At 38.3% G+C, this 16,226-nt stretch overlaps 1 protein-coding gene across 3 annotated transcripts in view; it reads right to left on the minus strand.

The window, feature by feature from the left end:
• Positions 1 to 1,669: 1,669 nt before the first annotated feature.
• The window catches only part of gcgrb (glucagon receptor b), a 58,089-nt gene continuing 43,532 nt past the window's right edge, over positions 1,670 to 16,226 (minus strand). For all 3 annotated transcript variants that reach the window (XM_055041167.1, XM_055041168.1, XM_055041166.1), the window contains 10 exons: positions 14,336 to 14,424; positions 14,051 to 14,169; positions 12,871 to 13,027; positions 11,248 to 11,407; positions 8,369 to 8,429; positions 8,060 to 8,129; positions 6,469 to 6,557; positions 5,715 to 5,859; positions 3,888 to 3,929; positions 1,670 to 3,593 (listed from right to left, as the gene is read on the minus strand). In XM_055041167.1, coding sequence (XP_054897142.1) covers positions 3,171 to 3,593; positions 3,888 to 3,929; positions 5,715 to 5,859; positions 6,469 to 6,557; positions 8,060 to 8,129; positions 8,369 to 8,429; positions 11,248 to 11,407; positions 12,871 to 13,027; positions 14,051 to 14,169; positions 14,336 to 14,424 — 1,355 coding nt within the window. In that variant the 3' untranslated portion in view covers positions 1,670 to 3,170. The remainder of the gene's footprint in view (positions 3,594 to 3,887; positions 3,930 to 5,714; positions 5,860 to 6,468; positions 6,558 to 8,059; positions 8,130 to 8,368; positions 8,430 to 11,247; positions 11,408 to 12,870; positions 13,028 to 14,050; positions 14,170 to 14,335; positions 14,425 to 16,226) is intronic.

The following is a 16,226-nucleotide window of genomic DNA, read 5'->3' on the forward strand; positions in this document are numbered from 1 at the left end:
TGTGTGGTGTTTTTATGATGCAAAGCACTTTGATTCAGCCATGTTGAGGAAATATGTCGTACAAATAAACATGATTTGACTTTCTAACAGTGTAGTTATTGGAGCAGAATAAGTAATTATGTCCATGATGTTGCTCTATAATGTGACTTGATCGAGTTCCACACTAAAATCAGTCCTTACTGCTGTTTGCTCAGAGTCCAGCCACAAGACATTCCCTGATTGACTATTCTCTGCTGGTTTCGTCCCGGTGCCTCCAGCTGCTTGTGTTTTCCTTTATATGTAAATGTACAGCAGGTAGAAGTGATATTTTCATAGAAATTTCAGGATCAGTCACACACAACATAGCTGCGCATACATAACTGATGTGTGTGCCGCTAATACATAGTGCATCAGTTCAAAATGTATTACCTTCTTCACCAAAACAAACAAATAAATCAAAGTAATTTTTGAGGTGCTGTGACCCGACATTCTTCATAATCAGTCAATCATATGTCTGCAAATTTAAACATTTACGCAGCTTATTTGTTTTTTACTCCAGGATGATACTGACATGTTTTATTTTTATTCTGTGTTTACTCAGTTTTTGTAATAAAATAAATAAATAAAATAGCAGCAGTGTAAATGTTGCTTGATACATCTGAAAATTTAATTTTTGCAAAGTTAGATGTATTTTTCCTGTTGCATTTTTCTTCAGTTTTTGACCCTTTTTTTAATCCAAATTGAATGTTTCAGATCAGCAAACCAATTTTATTATCAGACAAAGAAAACCAGAGTTAATATGATCAACGTTTCTTAAAATATGACTCCATTTACTCAACAATGAACACTTTCCAAATCTGGTGTCGCTTCAGGAATGAGGATATGAGGACGTGAACAAAACCATCCAGTCCATTTCAGACATTACAAACACCACAGCCAAATGGCAGCGATTTTGTAAAATCAGATCCAATCGTTTCAAACTTCAGAGTCCACGCTTCCAGCAATCAATCGTTTCTCAGTTACCAAGGGTCCAAACCCTCTGAGACTGCTTTTTCACCAGTCTAATACGAAAAGTGAAAACACACACATCAAAAAAAGTTTTATTTTGTTTCATTGGTTCATAAAATGTTTTCTAGACGATCATGACAATTTTTTTTTGAGTAAAAATGCTTTAAATTTGGGGCTTTAGCCAATGTGTTGTTTTTGCTCTGAAGTGTTTCTTTTCTTGGAAGTCCCCCTTTTTATCTAATCCCTTTGACTCATGAACTTTGACCTTGACTGAGGCAAGTGAGGCCTGCAGTGCTTCAGATCTTCCTCTGACTTCCTGGATGAATTATTGATGCACCCTGGAGTCATTTTAGTTGGTCAACAACAAAAACTTACTCATGATCATATAGCCTCTCACAGACTGACAGACGTCACTTAGTTTGTGCCTCATGTGATCTTTTCTTTGTGAAAATGAACCCATCTTTCCTCAGACGAGACATTAAAGTGTACGAGAAACAAAAATGTTTGGCGTCTTCAAAAAGCTCATTTCCAAAAATCCGATCAATCTCTTTAACCTGAACCAGATGCGGTTTTTCACTCTTCTGAAATGTGTTATCTCCATCGTATTTTTCTTTTTCTGCAACAAACTTGACAAAACCATCCGTCAGTGTGCTGAGGAAATGCTGGAAAAACGCAATATGTATCAATTCTTTGCCGACAGAATTTATTTTTTATGGATTCACAAAAAGAAATTTGACACAAAAAAGTTTCTTTTTCTTAAACCATGTACAGTTTGGTGACTTCTTGACAAATGCTTAAAGTTTAAAGTAGGAATTAAACATATCAAAAATGACACCATGTTAAGTTTCAAGCCATGTGCACCGGAAATAATAATCTGCCCCTTCACCCACCTGCCATTAACATTTTAATGTTTAATACTTTATTTAATATAGTTACAATGTACACGCCACATTCAAACACAAAATGTTTTCTGTCTCTTTTTTTTTTTTTGTGGTAATCCTCGCTGGCTCAATTCTCCTAGCACATTATAAAACAACATCTCGCTTCTGTAAATAAATATGATCCCTGACTCAAACTCCAGACAGAATAACATAAATACATAGAAATGAGCTATTGGTGTTCTTTACATCACAATGTACAGGTCAGATGTTATTTAAGTGGATATAAAACCTTCACTTGACATTTTTTTCATCGAATTTAACACCTTTACTCGGTGATGCATTCTGCTAAACATGATCCAGCAGAAAACGAAAAAAAAAAGTACGGGTGCATAGAAAATGGCTGTGCAATTGTAGCAGTTGAGAGTTACATTCACTTCAATAAGATACATCAAATACATTTTCATAAAGGAAAGTCTTTTTTCAATTTTTAGCAGTGGTGGTGAATCTTTCACTGATTGGGCACACAGAAATTCATAAATATAATATGAGCACTATATGGACTACGTGAAAATCAAATTATATACGAGCGACAACAAAACGCTTTAAATTTACTTATTTTTTCCATTAAGAGCAAAAATGCTTGTAAAAACGGATAGACTGTTGCCATTTGTATAAAAAAAAAAAGCATAAAGCTTGAAAAATTGTCAATGCAGAACCCAACTGATGCAAAATGTTTATTACATTTATAGAACTGTCATTTATTTTTTTTGGCATCGATTATTTTAATCACAGTCATTTCAACACAATCACAGAGTCTTTTGGAAAATGAAAGCCCCCATCTTCAGTGCGGCTTCCTCGGCCTTGACGCGCTTTTACTACTGGCATTAAGTGCAACAATTCATTTGCCTCGAGTGAATACCTCAGTCTGGCTGTTCTCATAACATCTGAGAAAATAAGAGCCGCGCTTGCTGCGCTCTTAAAGCCGTCGTGTACCATGAGTCAGCGTCCGCCGCTGCAAACAAACCTCTAACCCCATCGGTCCTCATGATGACGGCAGTGAAGGTTTGATGTTGTAAAAACATGCTGCGCAGTCACGCTCACTTCAGATCGTTAAATCATTCTTACTGTCTTTCATAAGCAATAAATATTACATTGAACATGGTATGCTTATCTTTTGATTCCTTTTAGAAGTGACCTAAATGTTTTTTTTTTTGCATATTTTTTCCCTTTAGGTTACCATCGGTGCACAATCTTTAGAAAGCTGAGAGTTTTGTGCTAAACAGACACAAAAAAATGTCGTCTTTAGACACAAGTTTCGTCTCCCTCCTGTGGGTACAAGCGGTGCTGCGCCCGATCCTCCAGGCTGATGTCCTCTGTGGTGGTGCTGCCCCTGCTGGTGGCGCCTCTCCGAGGTGGGAAAGTGAACTGCAGGTCTTGTTGATTTTTGGCAGATCGGGCTTTGCCCGTCCCGTTGCTGTAGGAGACCACCAGCCTGCGGTTTTCCTCGGGCGCCGCTGAGCGGGACGGGTGGCAGTTGGTCTTGTTGGCGCGCGGCGAGTCATTGCTCGGGTCGCTGGCGTTGTTGTCCTGAAGGTCGGTCAGGTTCCCCGTGGCGATGCTGCCGCTCTTGACGTGCGGCGTCTGGCTGTGGGTGTGGCGGTATTCCTCGTCAATGTCTTTCCCCAGCTTCCACCGCTTCCACTTTTTCAGCATCTCGGACTGGACCTGAGAGGCGATTGGAGTGGAGAAGCACAAAGGAGTACAGACAACACGGAGCACTTCGTTAGATGAAGAACAAATCTAAGCAAAGGCTTAGATTTGTAGATGGCTATTGTTGCTGCACAACTTCTATTCAAGATCAAAATGAAATAGCTTTTAGCTTTAGAAAAGAAACAATAAGTGTTTGAACCAAGAACTTTGGCAACATAAAAAATGCTTCCTCTCTACAAATACCAAGCACTGCAACAATCGCAAAGATCAAATTAGAGCGTTGCTGGCATGAAAGCAAAAGTGCCTCACCTCTTTATTGACGAAGCAATACAGTATGGCCACCAGCAGGCCCTGCAATGAAAGTTGGACATTTAATCCGAACAATATAGACAATTTTCAATGATTTTAAACAAATAGCTAAAACATGCAACATTCCTGCTTTCTCAATCTGCTGCTATGAGTAGTTTTTAGTTGTTCCTCAGAACTTCATTCAACCAACCATGGGAAGTAAGTCATAGCGATGGCATGATTAAATCACGCTATTCGTGACTCAATCAGCTGTGGGACATCAGTTGAGGAACGTTGGATCCTAAACAGCCGGAGCGTTTTCATGTCATACAAGCATAACAACACTGTGCCAAGTGGTTGTGTAACAAACTGGACCAGAGTGGAAGCAGATTTAAACATCACTTTTCAGCTCTTTGAAGTTTATTGAAGTATTAGACTGGTTCAAGGGTTGAATTATTATTTTTTACCTGAATAAATCAAATGAAAGCTGGAAATGTGAGTTTAAAAAGTACAACTACAGGTGCAAATTTATAGCTAGAGTGGCAAAGTGAGAAGTTTTTTCCAACTTTAAATACATTTTGCAATAAAAAGTGGAAGACTGTCTCCCAAGTTGCTCGGAAAGACTACAAAGACACACGCTTCTTATTGAATTTAATGTCACCCAGAAGTTTAATATCTTTTAGCAATTTATTTAAAAAAAATTGAGACTCAGTTAATAGATTCACTGCAAAGAGCCACATCTTTTATATGTTTATTTATTTGATTTAGATGAACATGGCTTCCACGAAAACTCAAATGTTTTTTTTGAAAAATAAAATTTCACACAAGAGAATTTCAATATAGAAATGTTCTGAACACTGGCTGAGCTGTTCAGGAAACCTATGCTTCTGTAACAGCAGCTATCAGCACAACTGCATCACTGGGTCTGATGCCTCCCTCTTGACGATACTCCATTGATTCTCTATGGGGATTAAATCAAGGCTGTTTGTTGACCAACCAGGCACAATGAAACCATGATCATTAAAACAAATATTGGTACTTTTGGAAGGTTGAGTAGGTCCAAGTCCTGTTGGTAAACGATTTAAGCATCTCCATTAAGATTGTCAGCTCGAGGAATTATGAAATTCTCCAAAATTTCCTTGAAGACATCTGCAGTGATTTTGGTTCATTCGGTTCTGTGTCTCCCTAGTCCTTTTCGTCCAGTGAGACCTGAACACTATGAATGCAACGGTCGCGGCTCACGTCCTGGATACGTCTGTCTGCAGTGGCTCTGTAAGCTCTGAGTCAAGCTGCAGTCCATGCCTTCTACATCTACGTCAAACTCTCCAAGGCGTTTGTTTTGAAATCACCTCGAGGCTGCAGCTCTCTCCTGCTGCTTGTGCACCTTTTCCTACCACATTATTCTATCAACTCTACTCTCCGTTAAAATGCTTGGCTGCAACAGCCTGTGAATCGCCGTCTTCTTTAATCTTATTTACTTTTTGTGGTTTACCTTCCACAAGACAGCTTTTATGTTACGCAAGTGGTTAGCAAAGCAATCATGTCATGTCATATTTGCATTTTTAGAGCTGCAGACTCTATTGTTTATCATCAATGAGTTTCATTATTTTTAATCAAACTGCTGAAATAAATAGGGCAACTAATTGCATTTATTGAGATGCACTTATTAATGAAAAATAATTGAATGTGAAACCACATATGCGTGTTTATTTGAATGGCTGGCTTTTGAAGGCACAGATAAAGCAAAGAAAAAAACTCGCTTGTTATTCTTCTAAAAGGGTATACACAATTAAAACATAGGATTCATAACCCTAACATATCGCAAAAGGAAAGGTTGTGAGTTCAGACCTGGAAGGAGTTGAACAGGAGATCACAGAAGAGGCGGATGAGGCGAAGCATGGAGCCCTTCGGGACAGACTCATCAATGACGAAGGTGAAGAGGATGGCGTGAATGCCGAGCAGCGGGATGAGAGTCAGTGTGGATTTCGCCAGCCTGATGAGGGCACGATGAGGGGAAAGACCAGAAAAAACAGTGACTTAGAAAACCAGTAAAGACTGGTTTTCCAAGGTAAACTCTTATTTAAAATTCAACCACTTCAGCAGACTTCCTCTGCAGGATATTAGGTGTATAATGAAGATTGCAGAGAAAAGCTTTTCAAAAAAGAAAGTGAAAAATACAATAATGGTGGATTAATGAAGGTGCATTTGCAATGCTATCTTATGTTTAATTAAATTTATGTAACAAAATGATCATTGTTCACCAATACCAGGCAGTTGGGATTGTTTTATTATGTATCACAAAACATAGACCCAATGAATTATTCTGAATATATCATCTAAAATATATTAGAACAGTTACTTTCTCTGTAGAAATGCTGAAAAGCATCTTCACTTCCTTTCATTAAATATTTCCACCAAGGTTGGCTGATTCATAAAAGGTCAAATTTGTCTAAAGGAGCTTTTTTGGGGTGGATTTTTACCTGTTTTCGTCAGTTTTGGTGCTGGAAATGTAACTTTAAGATTTACCGTCTTTTTAAAATTCTTCAGGCCATCGGCTTGAAGAATTTAATGACTCATTTTCAATAAATGGGCATGATCTCACCTGAATTTGTAGTCAGTGTATCTCATCTGATGAGCTCTAAGTTTAGACATCAGGATTTTAATTATTCGGATGAAGATGAAGAAGTTAATCTGAAATATGACGAGAGTCACAGAAAAACAATTTAGAAACCGGGTAAAGAGACGTATGGAAAAACAAGGCTGACATTTTGAAGCTGCAGCAGATATTTTTGTAAAGGTTCTGCACATAAAAATGCATCACTTTGTTATGAGAATTTCCTTCTTCTCCTCCTGATGGGGCGGGAATATAATTTGGTTATTTGCCTCCAAATTAAAAGAGACCTACGCATGGTGACCAAGTTTATGTCCAATTCTGAAGATGCAGATTCAGAAAATGTCTTTAGACTCTTCATAATACAGCACTCAAGGTTTTGGAGTTCTATTTTGCCAACATTTATCTTGCATGGAATCAGCAGTAAATCAGCAGAGGTTCTGATAAACTACTACATAAACAAACATCCACATGCGAAAGTCTTGAACAACATTCATGACCATAATTATTTTACATTCATTTGCTGATGCTTTCCTGATAAGGTGAGTTGTTTATAAAGTGCTGGTGAATGTTTCTGGTCATGTTGTGTTTGCACGGCGAGTGCTAGCATCTCATTTCTTGACTCCTGCTGTGAGTTTATGCATATTGAGGCACAAATTTAATATCAGAAAACCAACAGGTGTCAACAGTACTAATCTAAAAATACAGCAGTCAGCCTTTCCGCTGGTTTTCAGCATTATCCTGTAAATAGGGCTGTAACGCACATACCTGCACTAAATCTAAATGGAAGGATGACTCATCATGTGGCACAGAAGAGGGTCTTGTTATTGCAAACATCAACAAGAGATTGTTTGGTGACAAAAACAACGTTCTTTTTAATAAGCAAAGTGGATGAGGATTTTTCAGCAACTTCAAAGAAGAAGGAGTGAGATTATTTTCTTTTCTGGAGAGTTGGGTGAAATTTGTGAACATGAACAGGTGGGAGGATCATTAGCTTTCACTCCACCTCTCTCTGATGTCTGAATGTAAGTGACATCACCTACAAGGGTAAGGACAACCGAAAAGGTGTCATTTTGGTGACTTTCAAAGCCCTGTGATTTTGATAAGCTGCTTTACTGAAATCCAAAGTTTCTTTAAGCACAGCTTTGCCTCTCAGACCTCTGATCACTCGGTACGCTGATGTTTGTGTTCCCCCTGCACCGTTACCTAGTGTTCTTGTATGTAAGGATTAACCTGGGGCCACATTGTCTTAGCACAACGCATCAGGAGGCACAGGCTGTTTCATAAAATAAAAATAGAATGAATAATATTACTAACGCAACAGCTTTTAATTTGAGGACACCATGATTTAGAAAACAACTTTGAATGAAATGAGCTGAAAAATGCTGCTATTTTGGAAACTGCTGCAGGATTCAGAGTAGAACGACACAAGGATCTCTCTAGTTACAGACCACATTACTGTTCATACAACCTCTATTAAAGTTTTAGTTTTGAAATACTAAATTCATCAATTGTTCACATGTAAACTGGTAAAGGAGCAGAGGTACAACATAAAAAGAACCAGAGTGACACAGAAACTCACCAGATAAGCAAACAATATGGGAGAACGGATTATCCACCAATACCCCATGTTAATATTCCTCTCCCAGCACCTAAAACACACACACACACACACACACACACACACACACACACACACACACACACACACACACACACACACACACACACACACACACACACACACACACACACACACACACAACAAATATAACACACTGCAACTTAATGAGATTCTGCAAATGTTTTTTTTTTATTCTCTACAATATGAATAACCATCTGCCACTAAAAGCTTCAACATTGAAATCTCTTTCACATTTTATGTACTTACTCTATGTTCTCATACAGATATTTCACTGTGATCCACGGCAACACAAATATGAGAGGTGCACCTGAAAACAAGAACAAGGTCACAAATGATCCGACTCAATCAAAGCAGCCGTTCTGGTCATGAACAGACGCAACATTTATTTATTCTCTCTCCAACAGTTTTATTGAGTCGCTATGCAGCTTTAGACTGGTTCATTGTCTGAAAAAAATTAAATAAAATTCAAAGTTTTCATCCAGCATTAAAGATCTCTAATATGGAAAAGGTATCTATGGGGATCTGCAGCTGTTCCAGTTAACAGACGCCTCAGGATACAGAACAATCACTCATTTGCATCATGTCAGCCAAACAGATCATTTAGCTGATTTCCACTTGGTGTTGGACCAATCTTTCATTTCAGCTGTTGCATTAAACCAATAAAATGGAGCGTTATTGTGTCGTACTGCAAATCTCGCAGTGAAACTCACAATATTTCACCAGCTGGGGGAGTTTACCAATAATTAATGCACTAATTAACAAATTAAAGGAGTAAGTTGTGTCACTGGATTAGAAATGTAATTCTAAGTGTACTTTCTGAGGACGTTTCTGTCACATCGCTGTGAAAAGAGCCGACCCTGCTCTAGTTTATGTGGGCGTGTTGAAATGTGAACATTTGGGGTGTAAAAATTCATCTTCTAACTCATTTGTTTGACCTGTCGCTAACTTACCAATGAAATAAACATCTTGGAATTGTATTAAGCTCTGCTTTTGTCTTCTGGAGTTCTTATTCTGCTTTCAGTTCTGAGCGTTGCTCTTCGCGTTGCTTTTTTCTTTTTACATTTTGCAGATATTATAAGAGTGAGCATGAAATGATCTCAGACATCTGTCAGCAAAGACGTTCCCTCGCTTCACAACAACTCCTGCATTGTTTTTGTTTTCTTCTTTCGTATAAGGTATGAAGGTATAAATGGTTTGCAAGAGGAGCAGATATACCTTTGTGTCAGAAACATGTTTTTATGTCTGTTCCAAAAGCTTTGAGAAAAAAAAAAAAACACTTTCTGTCTTGTTTTTGCAGGGATGAAGTGAATTATTTATGGGATCTTGTGAGTTTTGGGTGTTTTTACAATAGAAAAAAAACAACAAAAAAAAACAAGAGGGATTATTCACTTGATACCAAGATGTTTAAAATCTTAGTTGATATTTTGATTTGGTTTCACTGCTGCTGCGTTTGATCACAAAGACATTTAGTCTAATAAGGGGCTTAAAAGTATATAGATGTCAGTTTTCCTTCATATCTTCTTTGACTAAAAGTCCTGTTTGTTTGTTGTTTCTTTCCCATGTCATGATAAAGGACTTCTGTCAATAAACTCATCTTGCAGCATATCATAGAGGACCTTCTATAAAATATTGACATAGGCACCAAAACAATTTATTCATATCAAAAAACGGATTAGCCAGAATTAACATGTAATGTTAAGGCGGTGATATTATGTATTTTCGAAGCACATAATGCCATTTTATAGCACAATCAAGTAACTGTGTTACGTGGTTGTTATTTAAAGGGTGTTTTTATCAAACATAACTTAAAAGAATTTCAAATTTGCTATTTGGTGCCTTGAAATTGACCTCTGCTGCTTTAAGAAGCTCCTGCTCTTCCCGACACTTCATCAGTGCAGCGCTACTCCATCATGTCCTTTACAACCCGTAAAGTGGACTGAGACGTAGTCACGTGATGGGCTCAGCAGTTTCTCCAGGTGCTTGCTAATTGCTGCTGCCGCTAGTTTGGAGGAGCTGAGTGATTGAAGATTTCCTCAAACATGCATAAAAAAATCAATGTCAAACCCAGGTAAGTTTTTCATGAGGAAACAGCAATATAACATGATGTAAAGCTAAAGAAAGGTTTATTGTAAACTGTAGCCTCTCTTCAATTAAACGTAAGCCAAAGAGTAATAGTGATGAGCTAAAACAAACATGTTGGAGAGCTAATTATGAGCAGGACAGAGCTGGAGGATGATTGCCATTAATTACACTGAAGTACACATTACCAGGTGGAATTATGTGAAAAAGAATCAAAGGTGTAAAGACATGGTCAATATTTCCATTTCAAAATATGTAATTTTATTCACTTCAAATATGTCGTCTAGAGACTGAGTCGCGTCTTGAGTGAACTACTTCTAACACTCAAGCGACTAATATTACAATACCTCCTCCTCACATCATGAGTTTAATGCCGATTCTTGAAGGTAAACAGTCTATCGTCCCAATGCTAGTCCAGGACCTGTGTGTAAATGTTGTTATATTCATAAGAATCTGCATCAAACCATTTATTGGAGGAGTTTTCAAATCCAGGCCTTGAGGCCTGGCGTCCTCCATCTATTAGACACAATACACCTGAATTAAATGGCAGAGTTGCCTCCTCAATACGCAGTCAAGTTCTCCAAACTCCTGCTAAGGGCCTTATTTATTCACTCAGATATGCTGAATCAGAGAAGTTGCAGGACTCCAGGCCTGAAGACCACTGGTCTCTGGAATAACCTGCACACTGCATGAACAGTGCACCATAGTTACAGTTTGACTGGTGAATGATTGATTTATAGAGGTATCTTGGTAAAAGTTATGAAGCATGAGCTGTTGCTGGGTTCATTTTAAAACACATTAACAGAGTTGGAAAACCCCAAAAAGATCCACTGAACTCCTGGCTGTTCTAGTGCCGGGGGCCGATTTATCAATGCATTCGCTAAGAGAACTTCAAATCCTGTAATTGATCCAGAATAGATCATAAAACATTCATTTCTGCCTGAACATTATCCTAATAACTTTGTAACAATACAAAATGCAAAGTCTCCGTGTCTGTCAGAATTTGTGTTGTGTAAACGTGTCTGTGTCACAGTTTGGGTTCTGACCCCAGCCGATGGCCAAGTAGATGTAGAAGTATTTCTTCTCGCTGAAAACAGTGATGACGAGGAGGCTGTGCAGATAGATGCCCTCCACCAGCAGCCAGTAGTTGTTGGCCATCACGCTGTACTGCATCATCACCATGGCGCCTCGGCACCACATCACGGCCTGAAACACGACACGGCCACACGTGAAAGAGAGGCCGAAAAAAGAAGCTGGGACGCTCTTATGTTTCACGACACTGTGAGTAATCCATCAACATTCAAAACCTCTGCATGCAAATGTTAATTTTAACTTGAGATAAAAATATTGGCTATTCAAGTTCAGAATAGCAGATACGTCGAAGTGGACGTTAGCGTTTTAGTTAAAAACTGCTGTATGTTGCTTTGACCACTTTCCTGATAAAACTACAGAGGACCTAAACAATGGGAAACGTGTTCTGGTGTCATCACCAGAGCGAAAGCGTCAGGTATGGAGTTTAATTGGGCCAAAGCCAGGACTGCCATTGGAGGTCAAAGAATCACCTGATTTAATTTGAACACAAAGCAATAAAACAGGGCATCAAAAGTTCCCCGGTGTTTTCCCTTAAATAGAGAACAAAAGCTAAGATTGCTCTTTCAAAACAGGTTCGTTTGACACACCTGATGATATGTTCCTGTTTTGATTAAGTTATCTTCAGATTCAACTGTTTTGTTTGAAACGAACCAAATATTTACTAAAGTCCAGGTAAAGAAAAACTGGGTAAAACTTTATTTGATGGGTTATGAATAAGACTGTCATGACAAAGTCACAAACATGTCATGAACTTGAGTAAGTCTTCACAAATATTAATGACTGATTAAACTTTGGCTTTTATAACATGAAGCTACATAATCAGTAATACTTTTAGAACAAATTTATGGGTCATGTCAAGTTGTCATACCAAAGACATTTTGAATAATGTCAACTTTGTGTTAAAAGTGTCATGATTTACTGAATTACACGTCATGACAACAGTCATAAATATTCATAAAGACTCACTTATGTTCGTTCACCACAGGTGTTATGTCACGTTTATGACGGTGTCATGACAGTCTTATTCACAACCCGTCAAATAAAGTGTCACCAGAAACTGTGTCTTTTTTTTAATTTTTATTGAAATATCAGGGAAGAACTTGAATGAAGAAAGACAAGGCTGAGTAAACAGATTGCTGTTGATCTGGAACCATAAGTGATGTAATATGCCTAGACATAAAATCAATATTTAATCGGCGTCGTATTCGGCGACTGGCCCAGTACGACGGCTACCGAATTTCAAAACGTGGGCTGGGAACGCTGAAGGTCTGATTGTGGAAAATTAGTAAGTTTCATAATAAGTCACTTTTTCCCAGTGGCTGCGTCATGCTCCTTTTCTTAATATTCTGTATTCAAGAGACTCCTTATTAGGAACATTCAGTTCACTTTATTTTAGGAGTCGCTCGGATCTGAGCGCAGCATGCGCGACTTAAAAGTTGAGAAACAAGTGTGATTTGCTCATTTTTGTGTTACTGAGAACCAATAGTGATATAAGCTACAATATAACAGTTGAAATATATCCCCACTTTTCTCAAAAGTGTGGTAATAAAGTCACTGGTGATCGTGGTGTTTCTTACTGGTATGTTGACCCAGGCCTGTGTCTGGGCATCGCTGCCGCTCTTTGGGTCCAGCAACAGGCTCAGCAGAGCGTCTTTGATCAGAATGGAAACCGCTCTCAGGATGAACGAAGCAAACAGGTTCATGTGGATGTTGTTCCTCATGCAGTGAAGCTTCCTATCAAGAATTGACCATGTGGGTTATCTCTAGTTTTGTGTTGATCACATTTATCCACTATAGTTTTATTTTTCGTTCCCTACCTGTCTTTCCCTCATTCCCCCTATCAATTTTCTTTAGTCTTCTCTATCGTTATTCTTCACTTCAAAGCTTTCTTCTAGTTTTTGGATTGTCACATTTTAATATCAAGTAACATTATCCTGGGTTAATACAAAACCTGTTTTCAGGTGAAGATTAAACTTAAAAGTCATAAGAAGCATCTTATGACTGGGATATTATTCTGCAAATTACAATTTGACAATGTCAGCATACAGACTCTACATCTTAAGAGAAACTAAGCCCCAAATTAACTTTATTTTGCAGATGAACTGCCTAAATTGATCCTCATCCGAAATGAGTCTTAAGATATTCTTCCTTTACATAATGAGGCAGAAATGCACAGGCTACACATGTGTTTTCTTGACAAAATCGCATGAATAAGGAAAAGAAAATAGCAATATATTTTGATTTCTGCTTTTATTTTTAACTGTGTTAGTTTTGATCCTCCATAAAAACTCTCAAACATGCCACTTTAAGATTATTCAGCAAAAAGGGTAAAACTTTCTCTGCCAGTGATGAAGTGAATTATTTATTTGTAAAGAAATTTATTGACTCAAGGTTTCTTTGCCTGTTTTGAGAAGTCGCTTGGCAATCTTGTTGAACAACAAAAAAGAAAATAGAAGTAATTTGTAGAGAGGAAAGCTATTTTTCACAACAATTTTATTTTTGTTTTTGCCTTTTCATCGTCTTCTGCTGGTTTAATTCTTAAATTGTTTCATTTCCATTTTTAGACATTTATCCTCTTCAATATCTATATCATGTGGTCGTGTTTTTATTATATTTATGTTTCAATTGCTTTCTTATTTCCACGGATTTCTACCTTGGAACTCTGTTTCCCATCTATTTCTTTCATTTTCCATAAATGTATTTTCCCTCTTGTCTTCGTCCCTGCGCCTGTTTCTCTATGTTTTACGCATATCGTACCTGAAGCTGATGAGAATGGCCAAAGCCAGGAGCAGCGCTCCGAGTGACAGGGAGTATCCCACTGTGTACATGATGCGCAGCTTGCTGAGGATGCGGCCATACTGCTGCTGCAAACCCGACTGAAACGCAAACACAGTTACCTTTAAAGCATTCATTCTCCTCACACACACACAAAACGTGAACAGATGGGAAGATTTCTGCTTTTCCGAATTGTGTCAAAATCAAAGAATCACTCAACTATCTGTCACACGCTCAGAGCTAAATATTCAGAAACATTTCACACACCTCGCCGGGATCGTCATCACATTCGCTGGTGTTCTTTTGTCCCCATTTGCCGTCTTCGTTGCAGACCCTGTAGACCAAACCCCGCTGAACTGTTCACAAAGACACAGGATATGTCGCGTGAGGCTGGGTTCAACCGTTCACTCAGTATTCATCTCCACCTGGAAGCCGTGTTTAGCTCACTGTCGTACTGTTGAGAAAATTATGCTTTGTTTTCACATGGAGTGAGTCGTCAGTTCAAACATTGTGGATTTTCAGTAGAATGTATTTACACTCCATATCTCACAGTGGAGTGCGGATTTGTTGCATGACTATTTCTTGTTGACTTATTGATCACAAACGAACCCTCTAAACTAGCGTTTCTCAACGGGGGGCGTTCAGAGGACAGCAGGGGGCGCTGGAGGAGATTTTTACAAAAGAGGGGTGCTGCGATTCGTTTGGGGGGCCGTTTGCTCAAAGGTAAACTTTACACCTTAAATGCACAACAATACCACTTTAGACTTCGAGCGACTTGTTAAACTTCTATTGTGTGACATTAAAACATGCTTGGCTACAACTGTATCGATGGTCGCTCTTCCTCTCTTCAGTGTTTGTAGCTCCTTGGCTGCTGGTAGCTTCACCGCTTCAGTTCAGCGTCACACCGCCTGATGGCGTTGCTGTGATTCACTTGTCTGGTGTTTGATTTTCAAATATTTTACGTTTTATTGAGGGTTTTTCTACATATGTTTTGGCAATGCTGTAATCATGTGAAACCAGCAACTTATATAAAAAAATATAAAAATGACTTATGCTTCAATAGCAATCACATTGCTTTGATAGAGTAAACACATCACACGAGTTCCTCTGACTTGGTGGGAGACCAAGAAGACTCTGACCTTCAGGGTTTAAGCTGTGGTAAAATCCATTTAATTTATCTCTCATCCAACAAATTGCAGGTTTCACTTCATTCATTCATTTCTTTCTTTCACTTAATTAAATTGCAAGGACACAGGAAGAGTTCGTTTTTGGAGTGAATCCTTCTCCTCCATTGAATCAACGACAATGGCTGAGCGCTGCATCCTTGAGGTGATTTTCAAAGAAGCTGATGTCAAATAAGTTCCGACGGCATCAGACTGAAAAGCCTTTTAAATACATTTGAAAAAAGAAAAACAAACTCATCTGTAAGACTCCAAATATTTTATTTCTATTTTGAACAAAAGAAAGACCTTAACCCTCCGCTATGTTGGTTTCTGAGGTACAGCAATAATGCAAAGTAACGTAACAGGAGGGTTAAATGTACGGGTGTTTCGGTGGTGAGGAAAAGTCCTCCTCCTGTGATGTAATGGGCCACTTAACCTTTCCCTTCATGAGTGTTCATGTAAATCGAGATCTTTTCAAAGCTATCATTATGTGCTGAATGTTGGTAATAGTAAAAGGCTTTCAGCTCAACTAAAAAACAAAAAAAAATCCTCTTTAAAGGTCGAAGATGTGCTTCCACAAAGATGCAATTTCTAGTTGCATCTTTGTAAACAAGCACGCCGCCCAGACGCTGACTTTGGCTTATCTTGACATACTGAACTGTTATGAGCGGTGCAGTGATAATGAGAAAAGAGCAGCACTGCACAGTTAGAAATGTTACCCCAGAAAGCGAGTTCAATTTAACAAGCTGCAGCACCAACACAATGTGATAGCAGAGAGAAAATTGTCTTTAGAGTTTAATTTTAATTAACGGAATAAAGTTTGGATCATAATTACATGTCTGGAACTTCAATAATCAGCTTTTTTTTTTTTTTACATTGCAAGAATCTGCACAAAGAGTTGAAAAGAGGCAGAAGGCATGGCAAATAAAATCATCTATTAACAACGTATGTATAGTCTAGAAAAAGTTTTCACCACCTTGGATATTTTCAGCTAT

This window comes from Poeciliopsis prolifica, unplaced genomic scaffold, assembly GCF_027474105.1.
Source record: "Poeciliopsis prolifica strain line A6 unplaced genomic scaffold, Auburn_PproV2 SCAFFOLD016, whole genome shotgun sequence".
In the NCBI taxonomy this organism is placed as follows: Eukaryota; Metazoa; Chordata; class Actinopteri; order Cyprinodontiformes; family Poeciliidae; genus Poeciliopsis; species Poeciliopsis prolifica.